Source organism: Zosterops lateralis, assembly GCF_965231275.1.
Source record: "Zosterops lateralis genome assembly, chromosome: Z".
Taxonomy (NCBI): domain Eukaryota; kingdom Metazoa; phylum Chordata; class Aves; order Passeriformes; family Zosteropidae; genus Zosterops; species Zosterops lateralis.
In genome coordinates this window covers 33926061-33947114 of record NC_139800.1, presented here as the reverse complement: position 1 = coordinate 33947114, position 21054 = coordinate 33926061, and the positions used below count along the sequence as shown (strand labels likewise).

Genomic DNA, 21054 nt, shown 5'->3' with positions numbered 1-21054 from the left:
AAGATGGCGCAGCCGTGTCGGGCGGGAGGGGCTCAGCGCCCCCCCGCCTGCCCTGTGCCCAGAGCTGCCATGGACACCCAGTGGGAGAGCGATCACCTCTGGCTCTGTTTGCTGGCCTTGGGTTTCCACCCGGAGCGCTACCATGACATAAGACTGGGGAGGTTAGTGCTGGAGAGGGCCGGGCCGGGGGGTCCAGGGGGGCCCGAGCCTCGCTCGGGAGCGCGAGGCGGAAGCTTCTCGCCATGGCCGCCCGGGGGCCTGGTGCCCCTGGCGACATGGAGTGCCCGGGAAATGCCCGCCGTACCGCCGCAGCCCATATTATCCCAGACTTTCTGAAGAAATCAAGCCCAGGAATGGTGAGAACTCTTGCTTACCCGCACAGTCGGGGAAGGAGAGGTGAGGGGCTTTCTGGCACGTGTTTTGAAAACTTGCCTTGAAAGATAACGCTTTTGCTGGAATTGTTTCGTAGCATCGTAGATTGTTAGAGGGTTGGAATGGACCTTAAAACATCAGAGATCCCACCTCCGCCCCACTGCCGTGGGCCGGGACATCTCCCACTAGACCATGTTGGTCAAGGCCTTACCCGGACTGGCCTTAAACACTGCCGGGCTCGGGGCATCCGCAACCTCCCAGTGCTGTTCCACCCGTTCCAGTGCTTCACTACTGTCATTGTAAATATTTTTTCCCAATTATCTAACCTAAATTTTCCCTCTTTCAACTTGTATCCATTACTCCTTGTTCTGTCACTACAATTCCTGACGAAGAGTCCCTCAACTGCTTCCCTGTAGGCCCCCTAGGGATACTGTAAGGGTTGCTGTAAGGTCTCCATGCAACCTTCTCTTCTCCAGGCTGAACAGCCCCAGCTCTCTCAGTCTTTGTAGGAAGTGCTCCAGTCTGCTTCTCAACTTCGTGCCCCTTCTCTGGACTCGCTTCAACAGTTCCCGGTCCTTGTTAGGATGGGGAACCAAAACTGAATGCTGCACTCCAGGTGGGCCTCTCACAAGAGCAGAACTGAGGGGCAGAATCACCACTTTGATCTGCTGGCCACAGTGTTTTTGTTGCAGCCCTGGATTTCACCCGTGTTAAATAGGATGAAAGGTGTATACTTTTGCATAGGAAATAAAGTATTCAATTAATTACTCTGTAACATAACACTTTTGTAGTCTTGAGCAGACAGTAAAAATGCTGTGTTGATTTGTAACTGCTCCTGATGTGGCTGTTTATTTGTGTATTAGGCATATGTTTGCTAAACCGAACAGCAAAGCGTTTTCTCTCATCGCCTGCTTCTTGTTTGGTAAGCTGGATAAGGGCCGCGCAAGACAAGCTTTCGTGTAAGTGTTTGACTGCTGAGGTTACTGATATGCCCTTAATTAAGGATACATTTTATATAGTTGCTGGAGGGAAAGGAGGTTTCTTGGGGAATACTTTGGAAGAAGAGCATGTAGTCAGAGAATCTGTTTCCTTTTGATCACACTTAGTCAATCAATTTTGATCAGTCCAAAATCTTGCCTTAATTAGTTGTTTCTGTTACTATCTGTTACTTGGCAACTTTGATATAAATTTTAATAGCTGATAAGTAATGTACCTGTCCCAGTCTTTCAGACCAAACAGATAATAACATTTGCCATTTGTGGATTGTTGCCAGAACCTTCAAGAACCCTATGTTCTTTAATGCTTTCCTTTGTATAGCAGAGTTTTTTCAGCTTATGTATTTGAAGATATGGCAGGAGGAAGACCAATGATATATATGAAAATGGTCAGCGTTCTGGCCTCTTTTTTTGTCTTCTTCCCTTGTCACTAGTTAGAGCTGCAGACAAACCTCTCTCTGAAATAATCTGTAATTAACTTATGGAAAGAAAACATTGTCATTCAACAAATTTTCATCTATTCTTGGTCTAAGGTATATGCCCCTCATTTTCTGGCTTGGCATCAATAAGAAATCTGTCTTACTCTTGCTTTTACAATGGTTAATTAGCTATCTGAATATTTGACTGTGTTTTGACATGGCTTTTTCTTTTTTTTTTTTTTCTACTTCTTCATCCTTTTTAAATGAAAAGGCAATCTGGATACAGAAAATTATCAAGTCTTAGATTTAGGAAGCACTGCTGTCTGTGGCTAAAAGAAATTTCAGTGAGTATTATGAAAAGTGGAAGTTGATGCTCAGTTGGTTTCTGTGACCTTACCCTTTTTTCAAAGGAACTGTTTTATATCAGTTTTAAATAGGAATTTTTAAAATGAAAGAATTCAGTTTTGCCTTTTATATTCTTTCATATAATTTATCTTGGACTTCCTTGAAGAAAAGATGTTGGCGTTGGGGAATTTAGAAGACAGAGACCTAGTTGGGTCCTAAGAGTGCTGTGCCTTGCTTTTGGGTAACAGTATTTGATTAAATGGAAGCCTAGGGAGTCCTTTAGCCCTGGGTGAGAATAACTTCCTTCAGCTTGAGGGGTGTTAGTTTAAATTGCCTGGGAAGTGTTTATTATTGTGAAAGATGATTCACATGCATGAAAAACTTAATTAATAGGATTTTCTTGTATATTGGGAAAGGGGCTAAAATGTGAGGCAAGCTTTCTAAAGACAAAGCAAAACTGATTGCATCAGGTATCATTGGTTATTATGTTGCTTTCTTACACTGCCTTTGTTTTAATGATTATTCTAAAAATCTTGTCTTTATGTTCTTCAACACTTCTGTATTTTAGTAATAGTGGGTGAGGTGAAAACCAATCATACAATATCTTTAAATATGATTAAAGTACACCAATTCATTACTCAGCCGAAAATATGAAAGAAAGCTTGAAAACTTGAATGTGTTTTCAGAGATTACCAGTTAGGAATGAGGAGGGCACCCATTTTTAACATTATTCCACACTGATGTCTGTCTTTGCATTGAAACCGTCTTGTGTACAGAACTAGCTGGGTGTTTGGAACATTGAAAAAAGCTTTATTCTTTTCTGTTGACTACAGCAGGTGTCAAGTGTGGTGGCAAAGTCATTTAGCTTTGCATGAGGCTTGCTAGTGGCCAATCTGCAGTATTTTGGTATGCAGACAAGTCCTTTGATAGCTGTTGGTTTTGCTTTACTTCTTAGATTAGTTTTGCATTTAATGCTTGTCCTTTTCTAGAAGCGAGAGGATGTAGGTCTTCCACAAATTACACCTTCCCTACTGATTTGTCCTGGTGGTGCTAAATTTGTTCACATGGTCTACCGTTTCGCAAGATACGTAATGATTGAGGACATGAAAAAGCTGTCTGTAGGTAAGCTGTATGGGACAATAAAAAAGCTTAATTTGTTATGTTTGTAAATCTGTCAAGTCTTTAATATATGATGGGAGCTTTAAGTAGTTCTTAGTTGATTTCTCAGGTCAGAGTCTTTCACAGGATTCTGTGCATTTGCACGGAGCTACTGCTGATAGAACAATGCAGATGGTTTTGCTCTCTATTGCTTTATGGGTCTTGTTCCAAGGTTCACCTGTACAATGCTCTGCACCATTACCTGCACAAGAAATGGTTTGGTCTAAAAGTATTGGATGGCTACACTGTTTTCTTTCTCAGAACTTGAGGAATTCTGAAGGATCAGATCTATCTGTTTCAGGCATCTTGTATTGTAGCCTAAAGAATATAGGAAGGGAGTTAGAGTGAGGGAATAAAGATGTATACAACAGAAAAAAAAAAAGGCAAAAGAGGCAGTACACTGCATGCTGTATTTCAGTCCAGGTGAAAATGAGCATCTTGATTTATGATTCTTGCAGTTTGATTTTGGTAGATTAGGAAGCTGTCAATTTTTTAAGAGCAAGTAATATAATCCAAATGCCAACTTCTGTTTAGGCACTGGTATACCTTTTGCTGAAGCTGTAATGTGGAGACCTGAGGATATGTACATAGCAAAAGCAAGACACAGAGTTGCATACAATAAACTGCTTCAAATTCTTCAAAGGGAAGACTTTGTTATTCAAGAATATGAGAAAAAAGCACAGTAAGTAATACATTAAAAGAAAGTGAATCTTTTCATAAAAGCTGAGTTATGTGTATGTGTTTTTAAAAGGATTTGAAAAGCCTATATATGCTTTACATCACAGACTTGCACAACAAAAATTGTGTGGGGTTTAACAAAGACCAATGTGAGGTCCTCATTCTGTTGAACTTCTCCCTTCCCCTTTTACCTTCTTTCACCAACAGTTCTACTGCTTGTAGGTCTTTAGTGAAGCATAATAGTCTAATGAAATGAATCATTTAGGAGATGCTGTATGTTACTTGGGCATTAAAATAGCCAATTCTACATGTAAAGCACTATTATTTCTTTTGAAGGGTCATATCCTAAAATATGACACTCTCAGGATGAAGCACTTGGTTTTGTTTAATGACTGTGAGACACATTTTATTTATGTAAACCTTAGTTATTTCACCAAAAGTATGCTATTCTTAGCTATTGTTTATAGCAAGCACTCCCAGCTTGAGAAGTGTCAAGGGCTAGAAGTTTCTCTGCAAGCATAGAGTTATGTATCAGTGGAATTTACAGAATTTTGTGGGATAGGTTACATGACAGGAGCACTGTCATGGACAGTTGTGAGTTGTTTAGTAAATGGCAGAAAAGGGCGAGGGGTTGCACTGTAGGTTAAAGAGTAGTGTCAGTGCATGTAGTGTAGCTCCATACAAGAGGACTGGTCTGTTTCATGCCTTTGGATGAGCGTTTAGCAATCCAGGGAGACCTCATGGTGGGTTTCTGCTGGCCTTGATTACCCTGGTATTTGCTGGGAAAGTAGTTCAGTGGTGCATTAACAATGTAGGAAATGGGAGTACCTAGAGGATGACGTTGTAGTGCAATCACTGAGTGTGTTGAGTAGACTAGGTACTCTTTTGAACTCACTGCATGTAAATGAAACAAACAACTTCTTTGGAGATGTTACAGGGCTCTAATGGTCACTGCAGCCAAGACTGTAGAACTTAAAATCCAAAGGAGTGTGAGGAAGACGAAGAAAACTGATGACACTGGCCTGTTAATTTGAGTGCATTTCCTCTGGCCTAGGCAACTGTAGGAGGTATCTTGTGGAAAGCAGGAAAGCTCATGAGTGATCAGATACTTTCAGAGATCCTTGCTGAAACTCATGTGTGATAGTCTTCTTAAGTGAAAAAAGAAACAGGTGCAACACATAACCAGCCTAATTAGGACAGTGTAGCAACATATGGAATGTAGAAAAGGGAACTGACACCAAGACACAAACACAGAAATATTTCTCAAGTGTTAAGTGATGTTGCTAGGAAGGCTGAAGTTCAGCTAAAGCTCCAAGAGCCTGATAAGAGCTTGAAGAAAGAATCCTGTGGTATATTATTAGGAAGTGGAAGTACATGGAGGACTTAGGTCTTGCAAGTCTCACAGGTTGGAATACCCAATATGTACCTTGCCTCAGGCTGCATGGGTAACATGAGTAGCCCAGTCTCTGTGCTAAGAAGCAATAGTGAAAGAAGCAAAGAAACACTGGTAGCAGAAGAGGGTAGTTTCATTGCTTTCATCCAGGAGTACAGGGATAGTTACTTGATGTTGTTTCAGAACAGATCTGACATATTTGGAAAGATAGAAGGCTAGATAAAGGGGTGATCCCAAAGGGCGATAGTGCCTGAAAGTTGTAACTGGTCTATGAGTGGAATTGCTATTAGGCTGATGCTGTGTCTTCCTAAGGAATATGGATGACAGGCTTGAATACAAACCCACCAAACTTGCAGATGGTGCCAAACTGTGAGGAAGAAAGACAGATACACCACAATGGGGAAGCATTTCACAGAAAGACCTTGCTGGGTCTGGAGACTTGCACAACAAAAATTGTGTGGGGTTTAACAAAGACCAGTGTGAGGTCCTGCACCTGAGAGAGAGAATAGCCCCCAACAGCAGCATAGGTTTGTGTGTGATTAGCTGGAGAGTAGCTCTGCTAAGGAGAATCAGAAGTGAGAGTGTGGGGCCACAAGCTGAGCATGAGTCAACAGGATGTCCTGGTAATCAGGAACAGCAGCCATGTTGTATGGTCAGCAGATGGTGGGCAATTGTATTTTGCATCACTCATTTTCTTCAGTTTTACTCTTTTCTCTCTTTCTTCTTTACAGCTAAGTTATAGTATTTTTATTTCAGTTATTAAACTCTTCTTATCTCAGCCCATTTTACCATTTTTCAAGTTCTTCCTATTCTACTGGGGCTGGGGAGGTAAGAATTGAGTGAGCAGCTGTGTAGTACTTAGTTGCTGGCTGGGGCTGGCAATTCTAATGCCACATGTGGAATACTGTGTTCAGTTTTGATCAGCCCACTTACAGTAGAAAGATGGGAGAGATACTAGCCAAGGACTACAGTAGATTAGAGTTGCAGAGTGTGAAACGTATGAGTAAAAGCTGCAGAAATGTGGGTTGTGTAACCTGTTTAGAGTTTCAGTATCTAAAAAGTAGTTGTAGAGAATATGGTCTTCACAAGGATATGTTCTGACAGGACAAGGCAACAGGCCCAAGGTGTTGAGGGGAGAAAAATTAAACTGGAAAAGGTCGCCCTCAGAAGTGGAATCTCAGTTCCTGGAAGTATTCAAGACTATGAGTAGCATAATTAAAGGCTCTGCTTTCAATGGAAGGCTCAAAAATACAATTTCCAGAGGTTAAAGTTTCCTAAACTCTGATTTCCGTAATTCATTGCCTCTTGTAACCTTGTGTGGGAAATTCTGCTGCTTACCGTGTGATACCCTTCAAAAATGTAATTCTTTATAGTGTTTTTTCATTCTTGACAATGCACCAAAATTCTGAAGATCCTTTAGAATGCAGCATGATTCAGGGGCCTAGTGTTTTTGAAAAGCAGACTACTACATTTTTACATGCTTAAGATATCAATAAAAGCACTCTGACAAAAGAGCTTCTGTGGTCTAGCCATTTGTACTCTAGTATTCTGTTCTCTGGTCTTTTGAAAGTGAGGGGTTTGGGCACTGTAGCATTGCTGAATATATTTGTAGTTCATGTACATAATAGATACTTATAGTAACTTACTTACTGCTGCTGGGTATAAGAAACAACTGCCTCAGTATGCAGATTTGGAAAGAATGGACACAATTGGTTAGTGACTGTAAGTAATTCTGATAAACCTGTACTAGCTGTTGAATTTTTTCCTAGGGCTTTAATTAGAGAAATAAAACTGACAGACTCTGAATATGCAGTTATGCAGAAGCAGTCTTGCAGGTAAGTGTTTTTCCTTGTAACTAAGGATGTATGAAATAGATTAGATGCTTAGTTTTATGAAGTATGAACTATAATTTCACTGTAGTCCACTTGAACTTTTGTTTTGCATGTGCATATAGGATGAAACAAAATGACCAAAACAAAAATAACACAACTGAGAGAATTCTGAAGGTAAGAATTTTGTTCCTGCTGTGGCAGTGTGTTGAATTCTAATGTTTCTGCAACGCCTACTGTCAGATACTGTTATTTGCACTTGTCTACTTGTGATTAGGATAGCACTTTCATCTGCCTTCCTGCTGTTTTGATACTCTGTCATTATAGGTATTACAGCAAACATTTTAACACAGTGTTTTTGTCCTTTCCTATTAAGGTCCGCAGTATGTGGACACTTGTAGTGGAAATGCTTACATCTCTGAAAAAGGAAAAGGAAGTTGTGGATTCTGTACTCGAAGACTGTGTTAATCCATGTATTCTAGATGGAACTGATGTTGTTTTGAGTGTTCCAGGGTTGTTGACGTACAGAGTTGAAACTAACAAACATGGAGTAAGTGGTTTTTGTCCTTGCTAAATTGCTAAACTGCTTTCATTTATTCCCCAGGGATACAATTAAATACCTTAAAAAATTAAACAAGTACTTCATGGATTATTAGAGATGGTTGTGGAAGGATGCACAAAATACATACAATTCATATGCAAAGATTTCTTATTATTATAATGCTATTTTGTATTTGTTATGTCTATGTAAATACATTGATAAGTCTGCTGAATTAGTACTTGACTTTTTTGTTATCTAGACACTAAAATTGTGTTGACTGGTTTAACTGGTGCTTCAACTAATTGGCTTTTGTTTTCATTCTGTAGTATATGGTGTTCAGTTATGGCATCAGTTTTGTTTGTGCAGTATCTTTTTGGGCAGTGGTCAAACAGAATACTTCATTGGTTGAAGTTTTCTTGGCTTGTATTGCTTTAACCTAGGAAGTATTTTTTGAAGAATGAAACTATCAGGACCTGCATCTAAATATAATGTAGTACAGTGTCTTGGTTCTGACTACTGAAGACATAACTTTCTGATATTGGTACTGTCCACTACAGTACCAATTTTTTGGTAATGTACAATTTTTTTTTTATTGCTTGCTCTACTTCAAGTTTTGTACAGGAAATTTATATGAAGGTGGAAAACTGAATTTCCTAACAGTTACTCAGTTGTTAAATGAAGCCCTGATGACATTGAGAGATGAACATTGTCAGTGTAATTTAAAAGAACTTCACAGAATTGAGGATGTGGTTACATCCTACAGTAATGCACTACAGGAGTTGAACACAAAAAGGTAATTGTTGGGAAATTGTTGGGAAATTTTCTCTAATTGCTTGTTCTTAAATGGCAGGATCAAGTCTACTGGATTCTTTTCTAGAAAAATGTTACGGCGAAAACATTTTGGTTCAGTCTTTTTCTTGTACCTCTGGGAAAAGTAGTGTTTGTTTTAATTATTTATATGGCTTTTTACTGAGGTTCTTCTCTAGTTAACTTCAGCTTTTTGCCCTTGATTCATTAATATTTTAGTCTTTGTTCCTGGGGACCTCATTTGCTTGCTGATCTGGTTTTTGCTTTTTTTTTTTCTTGTTGCATTAGTAAGTTCTGAGATTTTTAAAACTTTAATCTGTAACTGGCTTAGAGGAATTTAAAGTATTAATTGTGTACGTGTTTTAGTGTAGTTTTTCCAATTCTGCTCTAAGAAACATGAAGATTACCTAGTAGCAGTGGTTTTGGTTATGAATTTCAGTTCTTAGTGTATGCCTAAATGCATGAATAAATTGATATATATCAAAGGTTTATCAGGATAAGGGAGAACACGTAATACTTTCCCCCTTTATGTAGAATTGTTATCTCTACTGACAGGTGTATTCATTTTCCATGTGTATATATTACAGTCTAAGAAGAAAGCAACAGCATTGTGAGCTGAAGTGTCAGTCTATTTCTAGAAAACAGGAAATCTGGGAATCGAAGTGGAAAACATTTCTTGGCCAGTGTCCTTTTAATTTAATTTTGAAAGATGATCTAGTAAGTAGTGCTCATTTTATCTGATTCTGGGAAAGAGAAAAGGGTGAAGTGAGAGAAGATGTAGGTCTAAACTAGTGTTTAAACTGCTGCAACACTTCAGCTTTTATGTTAGGTATGGGGACTCACGTAGTGCAGTTCATCTGATTCTGCTTTAAGAAGTAGTGTTCCTTAAAGAGAATACATTTGACTTTATGATACCTGATGTATTCACTGGAGATGGTAGATTGGCATGAGTGATTATGTTTTTGTTTTGTTTCTGTCTGTCTCCCTGTGGAAGCTGAGCATTTCTATGTTCAGTCTGAATATTTGCTGATTTCTGTTTCCCTTTTTAAAGTGAGATACTTGATGAATGAACAATTCTCATTTTGATGCTCACACTGACAGAAAGTTATGCTCTTTTGTAGCTACCTAGCAGAGAGAGGGCAAACTTCATGTTGAGTCTGACACCTGGTTTGCAGAAAAGCTGTTTTAAATAACTGTCTGTTAATTGCTGCTGATCAACAGACGTTTCCTGCCTGCTTGTGTAACTTTCTCTTTTCCTTTTCAAAGCAACCAGCTTCATCACCCCAGTCTTCCAGTTCTTCAGATGAAGATGAAAACACTGTCTTCTATCAGTCATTTTCAGGTAGGTGAAGAGGAGAAGCTTCTTTTCCTTCTCCCCCACTGCCACAATTGTTAAAAGTTACATGGAGTCAAAAAGGCTCCTCCCTGACTGCATTTGCAGATGGTCTTTGATAGTCAGTGGTAATGGGTTTTGAATAACTCTTTGCCAAAATTGCCTTGCGTTTTTCAATTTCATAGAATCTTGGAGATTCTCTGAAGCTTGGCCAAAACCCAGTGCTGAACTGTTTGATATTTTGTTGTTCTTGCACAAAGGATGTTGAGATAGATGTCCATGTACAAAGGTTTATTTGTGGATTCTAGAGAATACATTCAATCTAACAGTAAAGTTTACTTTGGGTTGGAGGAGTAATAAACAGAGAAAAAAAGTAAAAGTTTTCCCATTGACCATCTAGGAAAAGAAATTGAAGGTGTCCTCCCAGGTAACTATCTTCCCCCAAAATACTGGGTGTATTCTGAAATACTTTATTCCTTAGTAACTGTGCCATTTGATCAGGATCTCACTTTACCTGTGTCAGTTGCATTCAGTCAGATCAGGCATGGTTGTTGCACATGCTAATCTGCTGATGATCTGATGATATTTTACTGGGTAACCTCATTTTACTTATTGACCAAGTCCTGTCTGTCACTAGTACAGAGTTACAAGTCAAAAGCTACGAAGCAAGGGGAAAGACTGCTTGAATTATGTAATTTGCAGTTCCTTTTAGGAAAAATGGCATAGCAGGGGTGTATTGGAATGTCAATACTGGAAACAATGTCAGGAAGATCCTTTTGGTTACAATGATGAAAGTACTGCTCCAGCCATCTGAGTGTATATAGGTATAGGGCTAGAAGCTGCAGAGGAAAGGCTACAGAATTGGATTTGGAACATAGTTTGCCTTAAAAATTTAAAGGATTGAAGCACTGTACAATGATGCTGTGAACTGGTAGAATCAGAAAGCTTGAGACAAATTGATGTCTGTGACATTCTCTCTACCCTGTGGTTAAGATGCATTATTGGAGAATACAGCCACTAAGAAAACTTCTGCCTGTTAATAGGGTCAACTCCAAAAGCAAAATACTGACCTAACTACTGGAAGTGAGCTTGGATTTTTGATGTGTTGTTGAGTTGAATGTGACGGGAAATGCCATTTGTCCTTGCAGAAGGTGACATTAGGATTAGTAGAGAACTACTGAGGTTAAACTTTGGCTGTGTATTCAAGACGTGCCAGAGTTAGTACATAGTTCTAGACAGTCTGTGATTGAGGTATGTGTACCTCCAATAATGTTCAAAACATTTCTCAACATTTACTTACACAACTTGCCTTGCTTGGACTAACACAGCAAGAGGGATAAGCATATCCACAGGGATATTTATTGATTATTGCAGTTGGGGTAAAGGTGGGTGGAGTTGTGCTTTGTGGAATTGAGGTGTACCTGGAGAGGAGGGGATAATGATGATGTGGCTGGGATTATAGTTTGGAGGAAGATGGAAAGCCTGATTGATACGTGCAGGACAGCAGATAGAATCGTGCTTCTTGGATGTGTTCAGAAACAACAGAAAGAGGTGCTGGCTGCTGTTGGCATCTGTAGCTATAGTTACTGCCTGAGCAAAAGGAATGATAGTACTATCCTGCTTAAGTATTAATTTATTTTTCCTGAACTGTTCATAAAATCCATCCAGTGAGTAGACTACAGAAGTAGTGTGAGTGAGCTGTGTCACATGAGAAGCCTAAGTGAAGAACATGGAAGCAATACTAAAACTTTTTGGTTGTTTTTCTAGATAATGATGACTCTTGTCATGAAGAATGCCATGAGAAAAATGATGAGGCTTTAGAAACCATGAAGGATACAGCCTTAGTACCCTCAAGATGGTATGCTTAATGAGAATTTGATGAAAAAACAGTAGAAAAATTAGACGTTTATTTATTGGACATGCATGTTTTGCATCTCGAGTCTTAGTGAAATATTTCAGTATTAATACATATTCATTACGTCACAAGTACTTGATTTAGCAAAATACTCCTAAAGTAACTCTTGCTTTCTCCAGCTCATGATAGATGGATCAACTGGTTGCTGCTGAATAGGAGGAGTAGCAGTCAAATTGCAAGGTTTTTTTCTTGCCTTTTAACTACATTCTAAGATTCAAGAGACAGATGGACAGAACAGAAACTTCTGTTTCTTGGGCTAAACTTTCTCTGCAAGACTTTTTTCAGTACTCTTCTTTAGAGTTACAGTCACATTGTTCTGTAGCTACTCTTCCTACAGCACCAGCAGAGGGTTAAACACAAAACAATAGTATCGTAGAAAGTTTTTTCCTTGCGTCATTTGCTTAGTCCAGGAATATTTCATGACTTTTTGAATAATGCTGTCTTTCATAATATGACTCCTACAGATGCGTGAACGTTGCCTACTAAGAGACCAAGAGAGTTAGCAAAGGAATGCCATCCATTCTTAGACATCAGTAGATGTAGTTGCATTTAAGTCTCAGAGGCTGTCAGAGTAGTTAACAGTTCAATCCTGGTTTCTTTCAGTGACTTTATACAGCATGGAGGTTTGCCCACTTCTGAGGCTACAGACAGGTAACATCAAAAACATTTTAAGGTGTGCTTTTCCTAGCAAGTGAGGACCATGCAGTTCTGAGAGCTATGTGATTGGCACAAAACTTACCAGAAGTGATAAGGCTGAAGTTTTTGGTAGCCAAGTGATTGTTAAGTATCAGCAAGTTTATATAGGAACAGACCTGTGGATGCCAGAAATGGTTCAGACAAAGACTATATAGGAAAAAGAATGTTGTCAAGTTGGCAGAAGACTTTTCAGTTATCTTTTATAGCAGAATGCAGAAGACTTGTTTACAAGTGTACTGCAAAATCTCTTACTTTTCTAAGTAAGTGCTAATCAGTAGCAGAGTTTATTAATTTACTGTTTTTGGGAGGCTGATACACAAGTAGGGCTTAAGCTGCTCTAATTGTCACACTGTTCTCCCTATAGTAAAATTGCTTTCTGATGACCGGGACGAATTGAGGGAAATCGTAACGGACAGATACGGAGCACACAATATATAAAAGCCTTCTAAGATTTGCATTCCAATTGTTTAATTTGTCTCTAAAATTGTTGGGGTTTTTTTTTTGTCTAGTCATGTCTTCTCTCCCTTCTTGAGACCACCAGTGCCATCGTTGTCAGAAGCATCTGAAAATGGAGACCTGTTAATTGAAAATGTAACCTTCTATCTCTGAAATTATTAAACTTAAAACATATCCTTTTCATATTGGTTGAAACTTATACTTTGTGGAAAAGGGTTTTGGGGGTGGTTTTTGGGGGGCTTTGGTTTGTTTTGTGGGGTTTCCAGGTGGTTTTTTGTTGTTTTTTGAGCAATATTTTTACACATTTGAGTTTGGCAAAATTAGCAAAAGCTAACTCTCAGTGACTTCGTTAAGCTTTATGAAAGAGCAGTAGGAAGTAGGTGCCCTTGTATCTGACTTCCTGTATAACATACAGTGTGTGACTGATTCCCTGTTTGCTGATACAGTCTTTTTGTGTGGGCAGTGGTCAGACATTGTTTCTTTCAGTTTAAGGGTTAAAATGTGTTGTAGAAGCAACTTGGATATACAGTTATCCATTGCAGAACTGTTCACTGTACTGTGATCAAGGTAGTTGCAAATGAGTCATCTGTGTTGGATGTCACACCCATCCTAATCACTACATAGGTCCTCCTTTGAATACAGTTGTAAAAAGATTTTGTATTTAGTTAGAATTCAAGACTGAAATATTTTTGTTAACTAAACACTGGGGCCAGTGCAGTTCAGAATTTTTACAGCAGCTCATGCTAATATCCTTGCTTGATATAAAAACTACTAATAATTCCTGTGTATTCCTGTAGACCTTGAGTACTCCTGTGGGAAATAAAACACCTGTGCCTCCAAAAATCCTAAAAAATGGAAAGGAAGAATTCCCCACTTCAGGAATGGAGAATGCAGGTGAAAATGTTACCCAGCCAAAGTCTCCTGTGAAAAAAGATGACCTTCTTCAGAAAGCCAGAGATGAACTGGCAGAAGAGGTTAGGATGTATTTTTTTGTTCGTTTTAAAGTATGTGATCACTAAGTTCAGAGAACAAATCACTAATTATAAGAAAAAATGTCTCTTGTAATCCACATACATCAAAAGTTATCTTTTTCTGCTAGATAGTTAGAGAGTCACAGAACTTTAGAGTGGACTGATAAAGTACACACTCAAAGCATGGAGTTTGCGCTGGTATCATACTTGAAAATCATGGTGAAGTGAATAGCATGTTCAGTAGATCTTGGTATCATTACACTTCAGTCTCAAGTCCACCTGCATATACTCAGAAACAAAAAGAACTTGTTGAATTCTTAAGTTATACAGGTTAAGTATTTAAAAGGGACTTGGTAATTTAAGTAGGAATGTAAGTATTTTTTTATTTTAGGTATTTTATTTAATATTTGGCTGAGGAATTCCTTCACAAGAGTTACTGTATAATGTGCCACATCTTATTTTGGCGAGTAAATAGCATTTTTCACTGAAATTATAGTTATTTTTCATCTGCTAAAATTTTTGATTTATTTGAATATATCTCTAGTCTTCATGCTTATGCAGTTCTTGGCTAATATCTTAAATATATTCTATCTGAGCATACTTTCTTATTTGAAAGGTGGATTCATAGGTGATGAGTGAACTGAGAATTGAATCTGATTTCAGTCCCTTATCTATTATTTTGTGTTTGTAGGATATTAGGTCATTGTGAACCTCAGTAGTAAATAGCAGAAAAGTTAGGATATTCCAAATTCTCCAGATGATTTAGAGAATGAGATTTATTTTGAACCATAGCTGACAGAAACGAAGAGGTTATAATTTTGCTTTCTCAGAATTTGCTATTCTCTAACATCCTACAGATTGCAAAGTCAGTGATGTCTGAGTTACCTGACAGTGGTGAAGAAAAAGGAATGGCATTGGAGGATCTCATTAGCTCCCTGTCTTTTGACCCTTTTATAACGAGGAAACAAATACCCCAAACTCCAGAAAATCTGCGTGAGTTTGAAACTCTTTTTATAATGCTCATTGATTAAAAAATGTGGTTAGTTCATTGACATTCACACAAAAAGAATAAGATAATTTGGTGATGTTGCATGTTTTTCTAATGGCTCACTTTTTAACACAACACAGTAGACCTAATAAGATGTGAATACTGTGAGTTCAATTTAAGAGATTTTTTTTCTTATATAGAATCTCCTTTGTGTTGAGAAAACATAAATTACATAAAGCAGCTATACATATTCCCTCTTGGATTGTTTATGTCACTGGAGGGACAGAATAAAAACAGATTGATTGGAAGTACTGAAATTTTACCTTGGTTTGTTCCATTTAGTTACTGAAATTAGAAGTTCGTGGAGAAAAGCTATTCAGACTGAGGGCTCATTAGACCTAGAGCTGTCCTCAACTGAAGTGGTGACAGAAGAATCTTCAATGAATGCTACACCCAGTATGCAGGAGCAAGTGGACTCCACTTTTGTGTGCTCTGAACCTGCATCTCTGGTATCTGACTGTGGTCCGCCTGTGCCAGAAAACAAATCTCAGTTAAGTTCTACAGAATCTAGTTCTCAGGAGCAGGAGAGTGTAAGTCATACATCTGAATCTTCAGATTCAAAAACATCTGGAATTCAAGAAAGTGAGCAAACTGAATCAGAGGAAGTAGATTGTTCTGCTTTGAGTGGAAGTTCTGTAGAAGATCTAAGCCAGACTTTGCAAAATGTAGAGAAGAGCATGAATATTCCAGATACTTGTTTGGAAAGTGGTAGTAGAACAAATACACTACTTTCAGACCACTGTTGCAGTTTTCCAATGGATGAGAAGTCATTAAATTCTGTTGGTCATGAAAATACTGACAGGGGGATATTGGATGAAACACTTCCAGAATATGATAGTATAGATCTCAGCGTATCTGCAAGCTCAGACTCCATTTTGTATACAATGGACAGTGAAAATTTAATGAATGGCTCAGAAAATAATGAGGATATTAAAAAATTGGACGTATATATACAGTTGCTGTCCAACTCACATGAAGTGCTAAAAAGGACCCCGTCTAAGAGTGAAGAGGAGCTACATCAAGCACATAATGGAGACAAATCTGAAAGTTACAGAGCTGAACTAACTGTGATACGAGAAGAAGAGGAAAATGACGATGATCGTTCCGTGGTTGAAGGATTCACCAAGATGCCATTGCCAAACTCTCCTAATGAAAGCAAATATGCCCTGTCATCTTTGCTGGTATCCTGTCAACAGATGGATGGTACATGAAGTCCCATTAACTTACTACATAAATTGAAAGGTAAGCGTCTGTCTTCTTTATGCATCAAGATTTTGTCCATTCTGTCACTGGCTATACTACTATGAATAACCTCTAAGTAATTGAACGGTGCTGTGGAAGTGGAGGAAAACTATTTGTAAGCTTATTTCTCATAGAGGATGAGACATTAAAAATAAAGGAAACATGCGTCCTTTAGTTCTAGAGTTCTATCAGCATTGTTCAAGTACAAGAAAAAAATCTTCATCTAACTTTCTGCTGTAATGTGGAGCTGTTAAAAAAAAAAAAAGGCTTAAGGGGCATTAACTGCAATCTGCAGTGGAATTTTGAATAATCTGAAGTTAGATTTTGAGAATTCACAAAGATAGTTTGAAGTTTCGTGTTTACTCTGAACAAATTTGATTATTTAGAAATGTGTCTTAGGTCATTGAAATTGATTTGAGTTCATTCAGGTGTTGATAGAACTATCCTACATTCCAGCCTGCCTATCCCCTTTCCCCATTTCCAATAGAAGTGTCAACTGTTTAATCAGTATTGCAATGTTTAGCTTCATGTGAGCTTAAATTATTGAAATGAATTGATAAAAATGAACTAGTAACGGAGGACTTCTGTGAAAACACATGGTATGCAGGGATGTGATAGGGCAGGCCACCGCCCACTTGGAATTGAGTCTGGCAAGGGATGTCAATCATAAGTACATCAGCAGGAAAAGGAAGATTAGGGAAAATGTGGGACTGTTGTTGAAGCAGATGGGTGTCTTAGTGATGGAAGACAGGAGGTCTTGAAGGTGACGGTAGAGGTGGAATTAGTGAATCCCTTCTTTGCCTTAGTCTTTACTGCTGAGGCTATCCTTCAGGAATCCCAGACCTCAGAGTTAAGAGAGGAAGACTGGAGAAAGGAAGACTTGCCCCTGGTCATAGAGGGTTCAGTTACTCTTGTCAGCTAGACAGACTGAAGGCCCATAAATCCATGGGCTCCAGGGGGATGCTCCCATGGATGCTGAGGGAGCTGGCAGATACTTGAGAAATGGAGAACAGGAGGTGCCTGATGACTGGAGGAAAGCCAGTGTTACATCTATCTTCCAAAAGGGCAACAAGGAGGAACCAGGAAACTACAGGCCAGTCAGCCTCACCATCATTCCTGGAAAGGTGGTGGAACAGATCACTCTGAAGATCATCACCATGCATGTAGAAGAAATGTAGGTCATGAGAAATAGTCAGGATGGGTTCACCAAGTAGTCAAGATGGCCACTGGGAGTAGGCAAGTGGAAATCATACTTTACCAATAGCCTTCTGAAACGACATGGCAGGATGGGTGGCTAGGGGAGAGCAGTGGATATTGTCTGCTGTTAAAGAAACTTCCCAGTGTGGCCATTCATGAGACTCTCTGGCAGTGACATTCCCAATGTCAGAGACTTTCACTACTGGGACTGAAGCCCCTGCACAGTGGGTGACTCCAGTGAGCTGGCAGGTGCCTGCTTGGCTCCTTACACAGCCCACATGCAGTCAGACCAGGCTTCCTTAAAGGTTTGACCCCAGGTTTCCCATAGCAGTGTCTCGGATGTCTCAGTCCATAAAGCCATTTATTCACGGTGCAATAACACAGAAACAGCTTGAGCTGGTACCTCTGAGCAGGACCTCCACCAAAGGAATCCCAGATCTTTTACATCTTCAGTCTCCCTGCGTGCAAGTCTTGCTCTTCCTTCTGAGTCTTCAGCTTTTGTCCCCACTCTATGTGTCCTTCCACCTAGATGGTATCACCAGTCTTCCTCTCCTTTGTTATCCAAAAGGTAGGCAGTTCCCAGCTCCTGATGCATCTGTCACTGTCCATTGCCCTGGCTGCTGTCACCCATATTCATACCCATGTTACCCTAATAAAGACTGGCAGTTCACAGCCTCTTGTCTCAGGCTCCCACCCAGAGCTCAGATTACATCTCAGTCAGCATCTGCCTGGGTCAGACAGTATCAGTACTACCTTAATTTCAGCAAGAGTTTTGATGTTGTCTCCCATAACATCCTCATAGGTAAGCTCAGGAAATGTGGGTTAGAGGAATGGACAGTGAGGTGGATCAAGAACTGGCTGAATGGCAGAGCTCAGAGAGTCACGATAGTGGAGGAGAGTCCAGCAGGAGGTCTGCAGTCAGTGTATTCCAAGGGATCAGTACTGGGACCAATCTTATTCATCAGGGATGTGGAGGAAGGGATCAAATGCACCTTTCAGCAAGTTTGCTGGTGGCACTAAACTGGAGGAACTGGCTGATCCACCTGAGGGCTCTGCTGCCATTCCCTGGCACCTTGATCAGCTGGAGGATTGGGCAGAGAGAAATCTAATGAGGCTCAACAAGGGCAAGTGTTGGGTCCTGCACCTGGGGAGGAACAGCCCCAAGTGCCAGCACAGGCTGGGGCTGACCTCCTGCAGAGCAGCTCTGTGGAAAAGGACCTGGGACTCCTGCTGGATCACAAGTTGTCCATGAGCTGTCAGTGCCCCTGTGGCCAGGAGGGCCAGTGGAATCCTGGGGTAAACTGGGAAGAGTGTGGCCAGCAGGTCGAGGGAGGTGACCTTTCCCCTCTACTCAGCCCTAGTGAGGCCACACCTGGAGTGCTGTGCCCCATTCTGGGCTCCTCAGCACAAGAGAGACAAGGAGCTGCTGGAGAGGGTCCAGTGGAGAGCCACAAGGATGGTCAGGGGTCTGGAGCTTCTCTCTTATGAGAAGAGACTGCAGGAGCTGGGCCTCTTTGGTCTGGAGAGGACTGAGAGGGGATCTCATCAGCACATACAAATATCTCAAAGGTGGGTGCCAGGAGGTGCCAGACTCTTTTCAGTGGTGCCCACAGAAGAGATGAGGAGCTGTGGCCATAAACTAAAGCACAAGAAGTTCTACCATAACTTGAGGGAGAACTTCTTTACACTGAGGGTGGCAGAGCACTGGGACAGCTGTCTGGGGAGGCTGGAGAGTCTCCCTCTCTGGGGACACTCAAAACCCGCCTGAACACATTTGTGTGTCACCTGCTTTAGTGACCCTGCCTTGGTGGTTGGGGTTAGACTGGATGAAAGGACCAGAGGTCCTTTCCAGTGCTAACTATTCTGTGATTTAATGAAGTACTTGGAATTTAATATAAACTAGTCTCAAGGAGTAGTGAAATTTATTTTTTTTGTGCAAGCTTTCTGCAATACAGGTTTCATTTAGAACTGTAACTGTGTTGCTTGCAACTGATTGGAGCACTTATCAAAATTAGAGTACTATTTCATATGTGTTGTATTAATATATGTGACATAACTTCAGCATTTCTGTCTTAATAGTTGAATATTATAGAGTGCAAACTAGTATGTTTTCTCTTTCAGATAAGAACATTTGAATTAGAAGCTGGACAAGAAGGAACCTTCATCAGGATGGAATTTGTAAAGCAGCAGCATAACCATAGCAGTGCATTCATGATTCACTGGAGTGTGTAGCATCTTCTCCAAGCATTGTCTGGATTGGGAAGTTGCACTCCTTTTGGTGGAGACTCCATTCCAGTCTCCTTGTTTAAGGGTGTCAGTTACCTGCTCTGGCACTGCTAATTTCATATCATCCACTGTGGTTTTCTATGTACAGCCCATCATTTATATACAGAACTATATTTTCTTTTTTTAAACATTTTAAACAGCAGATGAGTAAATGGCATAACCCTAGAAAATGGAAAAACTAAATGGCAGAGGAGAAATAGTGAAATCTGTTAATTTTTCTCCTAATCCACATCTCATACCCCATCCCAGTCCTCGACCAAACAGATTCAAATTACTTGGTGCTCTACATTCCATTGCATTAATCTCTCTGAGACTTGTGGTCCATGTTGCCATCAATTCTACTTGTTGATAGAGACTGTTCCCTTTTTCTAAACTTCACAGGAGTGCCTATTTCTTTAGCTGTATACTGAATAAATGATTTACACTAAAGTTGTAGAAATGTGTTGCTTGTGGTAGTGTTAATGCTACTTGATTTAACAACTGACATGCACTTACTAGGTTGTGAGGAGACTAGGAGACTCCAAGAGGTGAACTTCTTGTTGTAAAAGTACTGACTCTTAGCCTTATGTGTTTAGAGGCATTGATAAATAAAGTTGGTTTGTTCTGGATTGTCTTCTTCCTTTGTTCCAAAACAGTTTCCTTGGGTTTTAGGAAGAAGCTCCACCTGTATTTGACATCTTCCCTATAAAGGAGAATTTGACATGCCTTATGAAAACCCATGTGAGTGGTTAAGGAAGCTGTAATATGTATAATGTGGCTGTGTACGTTAGCAGGTAAAAGGGAAGTGCTTCCTAGTAGCCAGTTTATATGTTGGTCAGACAGTGAATCAGGTGTTCTCGAGGTTTGACAAGGGGCAGGTGGGTGTCAGTCTCACGTGCAACAAGGGACCGGGCAGAGGAAATGGCCCTAAGTTCTACCAGAGGAAGTTTACTTATCAGGAAAAGTTTCTTCATGGAAAGGGTTATAAAGTACTGGTACAGGCTGGCCTGGGAATTGGTGAGGTCACCATCTCCGGTGAAGTGTTGAAAAAAAGTGTGGATAAGGCACTTCACATGGTTTAATGGTGAATGCAGTGATGGTGCTAGGCTGTTGGACTTGATATTGAAGATTGTTTCCAACTAAGTTCTATGATCCTGTTAGCACCTTAGCTACTGGCTGCCTGGAACAGGCCTAGCTGTGTTCTGGCCAGGCCTGGGCTCTAGAGCTTGGCGCTGGTGACTTCACAAAACATTGCCCAGGTAGCCAGGTGGGTTGTAGGCCAGCTAAATGTGCAGCTGTGGATAATAAGATTGTGGCCTCTCTTAGGGAAAGTTAAACTGCATTGACAGTTTGGGATTAAAAAATGACATGTAAAAGTTTTGAGTTCCCTGTGA

At 40.0% G+C, this 21054-nt stretch overlaps 1 protein-coding gene across 1 annotated transcript; it reads left to right on the top strand.

The window, feature by feature from the left end:
• The first annotated feature begins 64 nt into the window (after window positions 1–64).
• HAUS6 (HAUS augmin like complex subunit 6) lies at window positions 65–20254 on the top strand. The gene is made up of 17 exons (XM_083884488.1): window positions 65–161; window positions 1236–1331; window positions 2058–2130; window positions 3121–3253; window positions 3824–3971; window positions 7130–7195; window positions 7315–7366; window positions 7566–7739; window positions 8342–8523; window positions 9125–9254; window positions 9804–9879; window positions 11638–11728; window positions 12991–13072; window positions 13735–13911; window positions 14766–14901; window positions 15239–16198; window positions 19517–20254. The coding sequence occupies exons 1-16, from the start codon at window positions 70–72 to the stop codon at window positions 16165–16167; spliced, it is 2637 nt and encodes an 878-aa protein (XP_083740614.1). The 5' UTR covers window positions 65–69; the 3' UTR covers window positions 16168–16198; window positions 19517–20254.
• The last annotated feature ends 800 nt before the right edge of the window (window positions 20255–21054 follow it).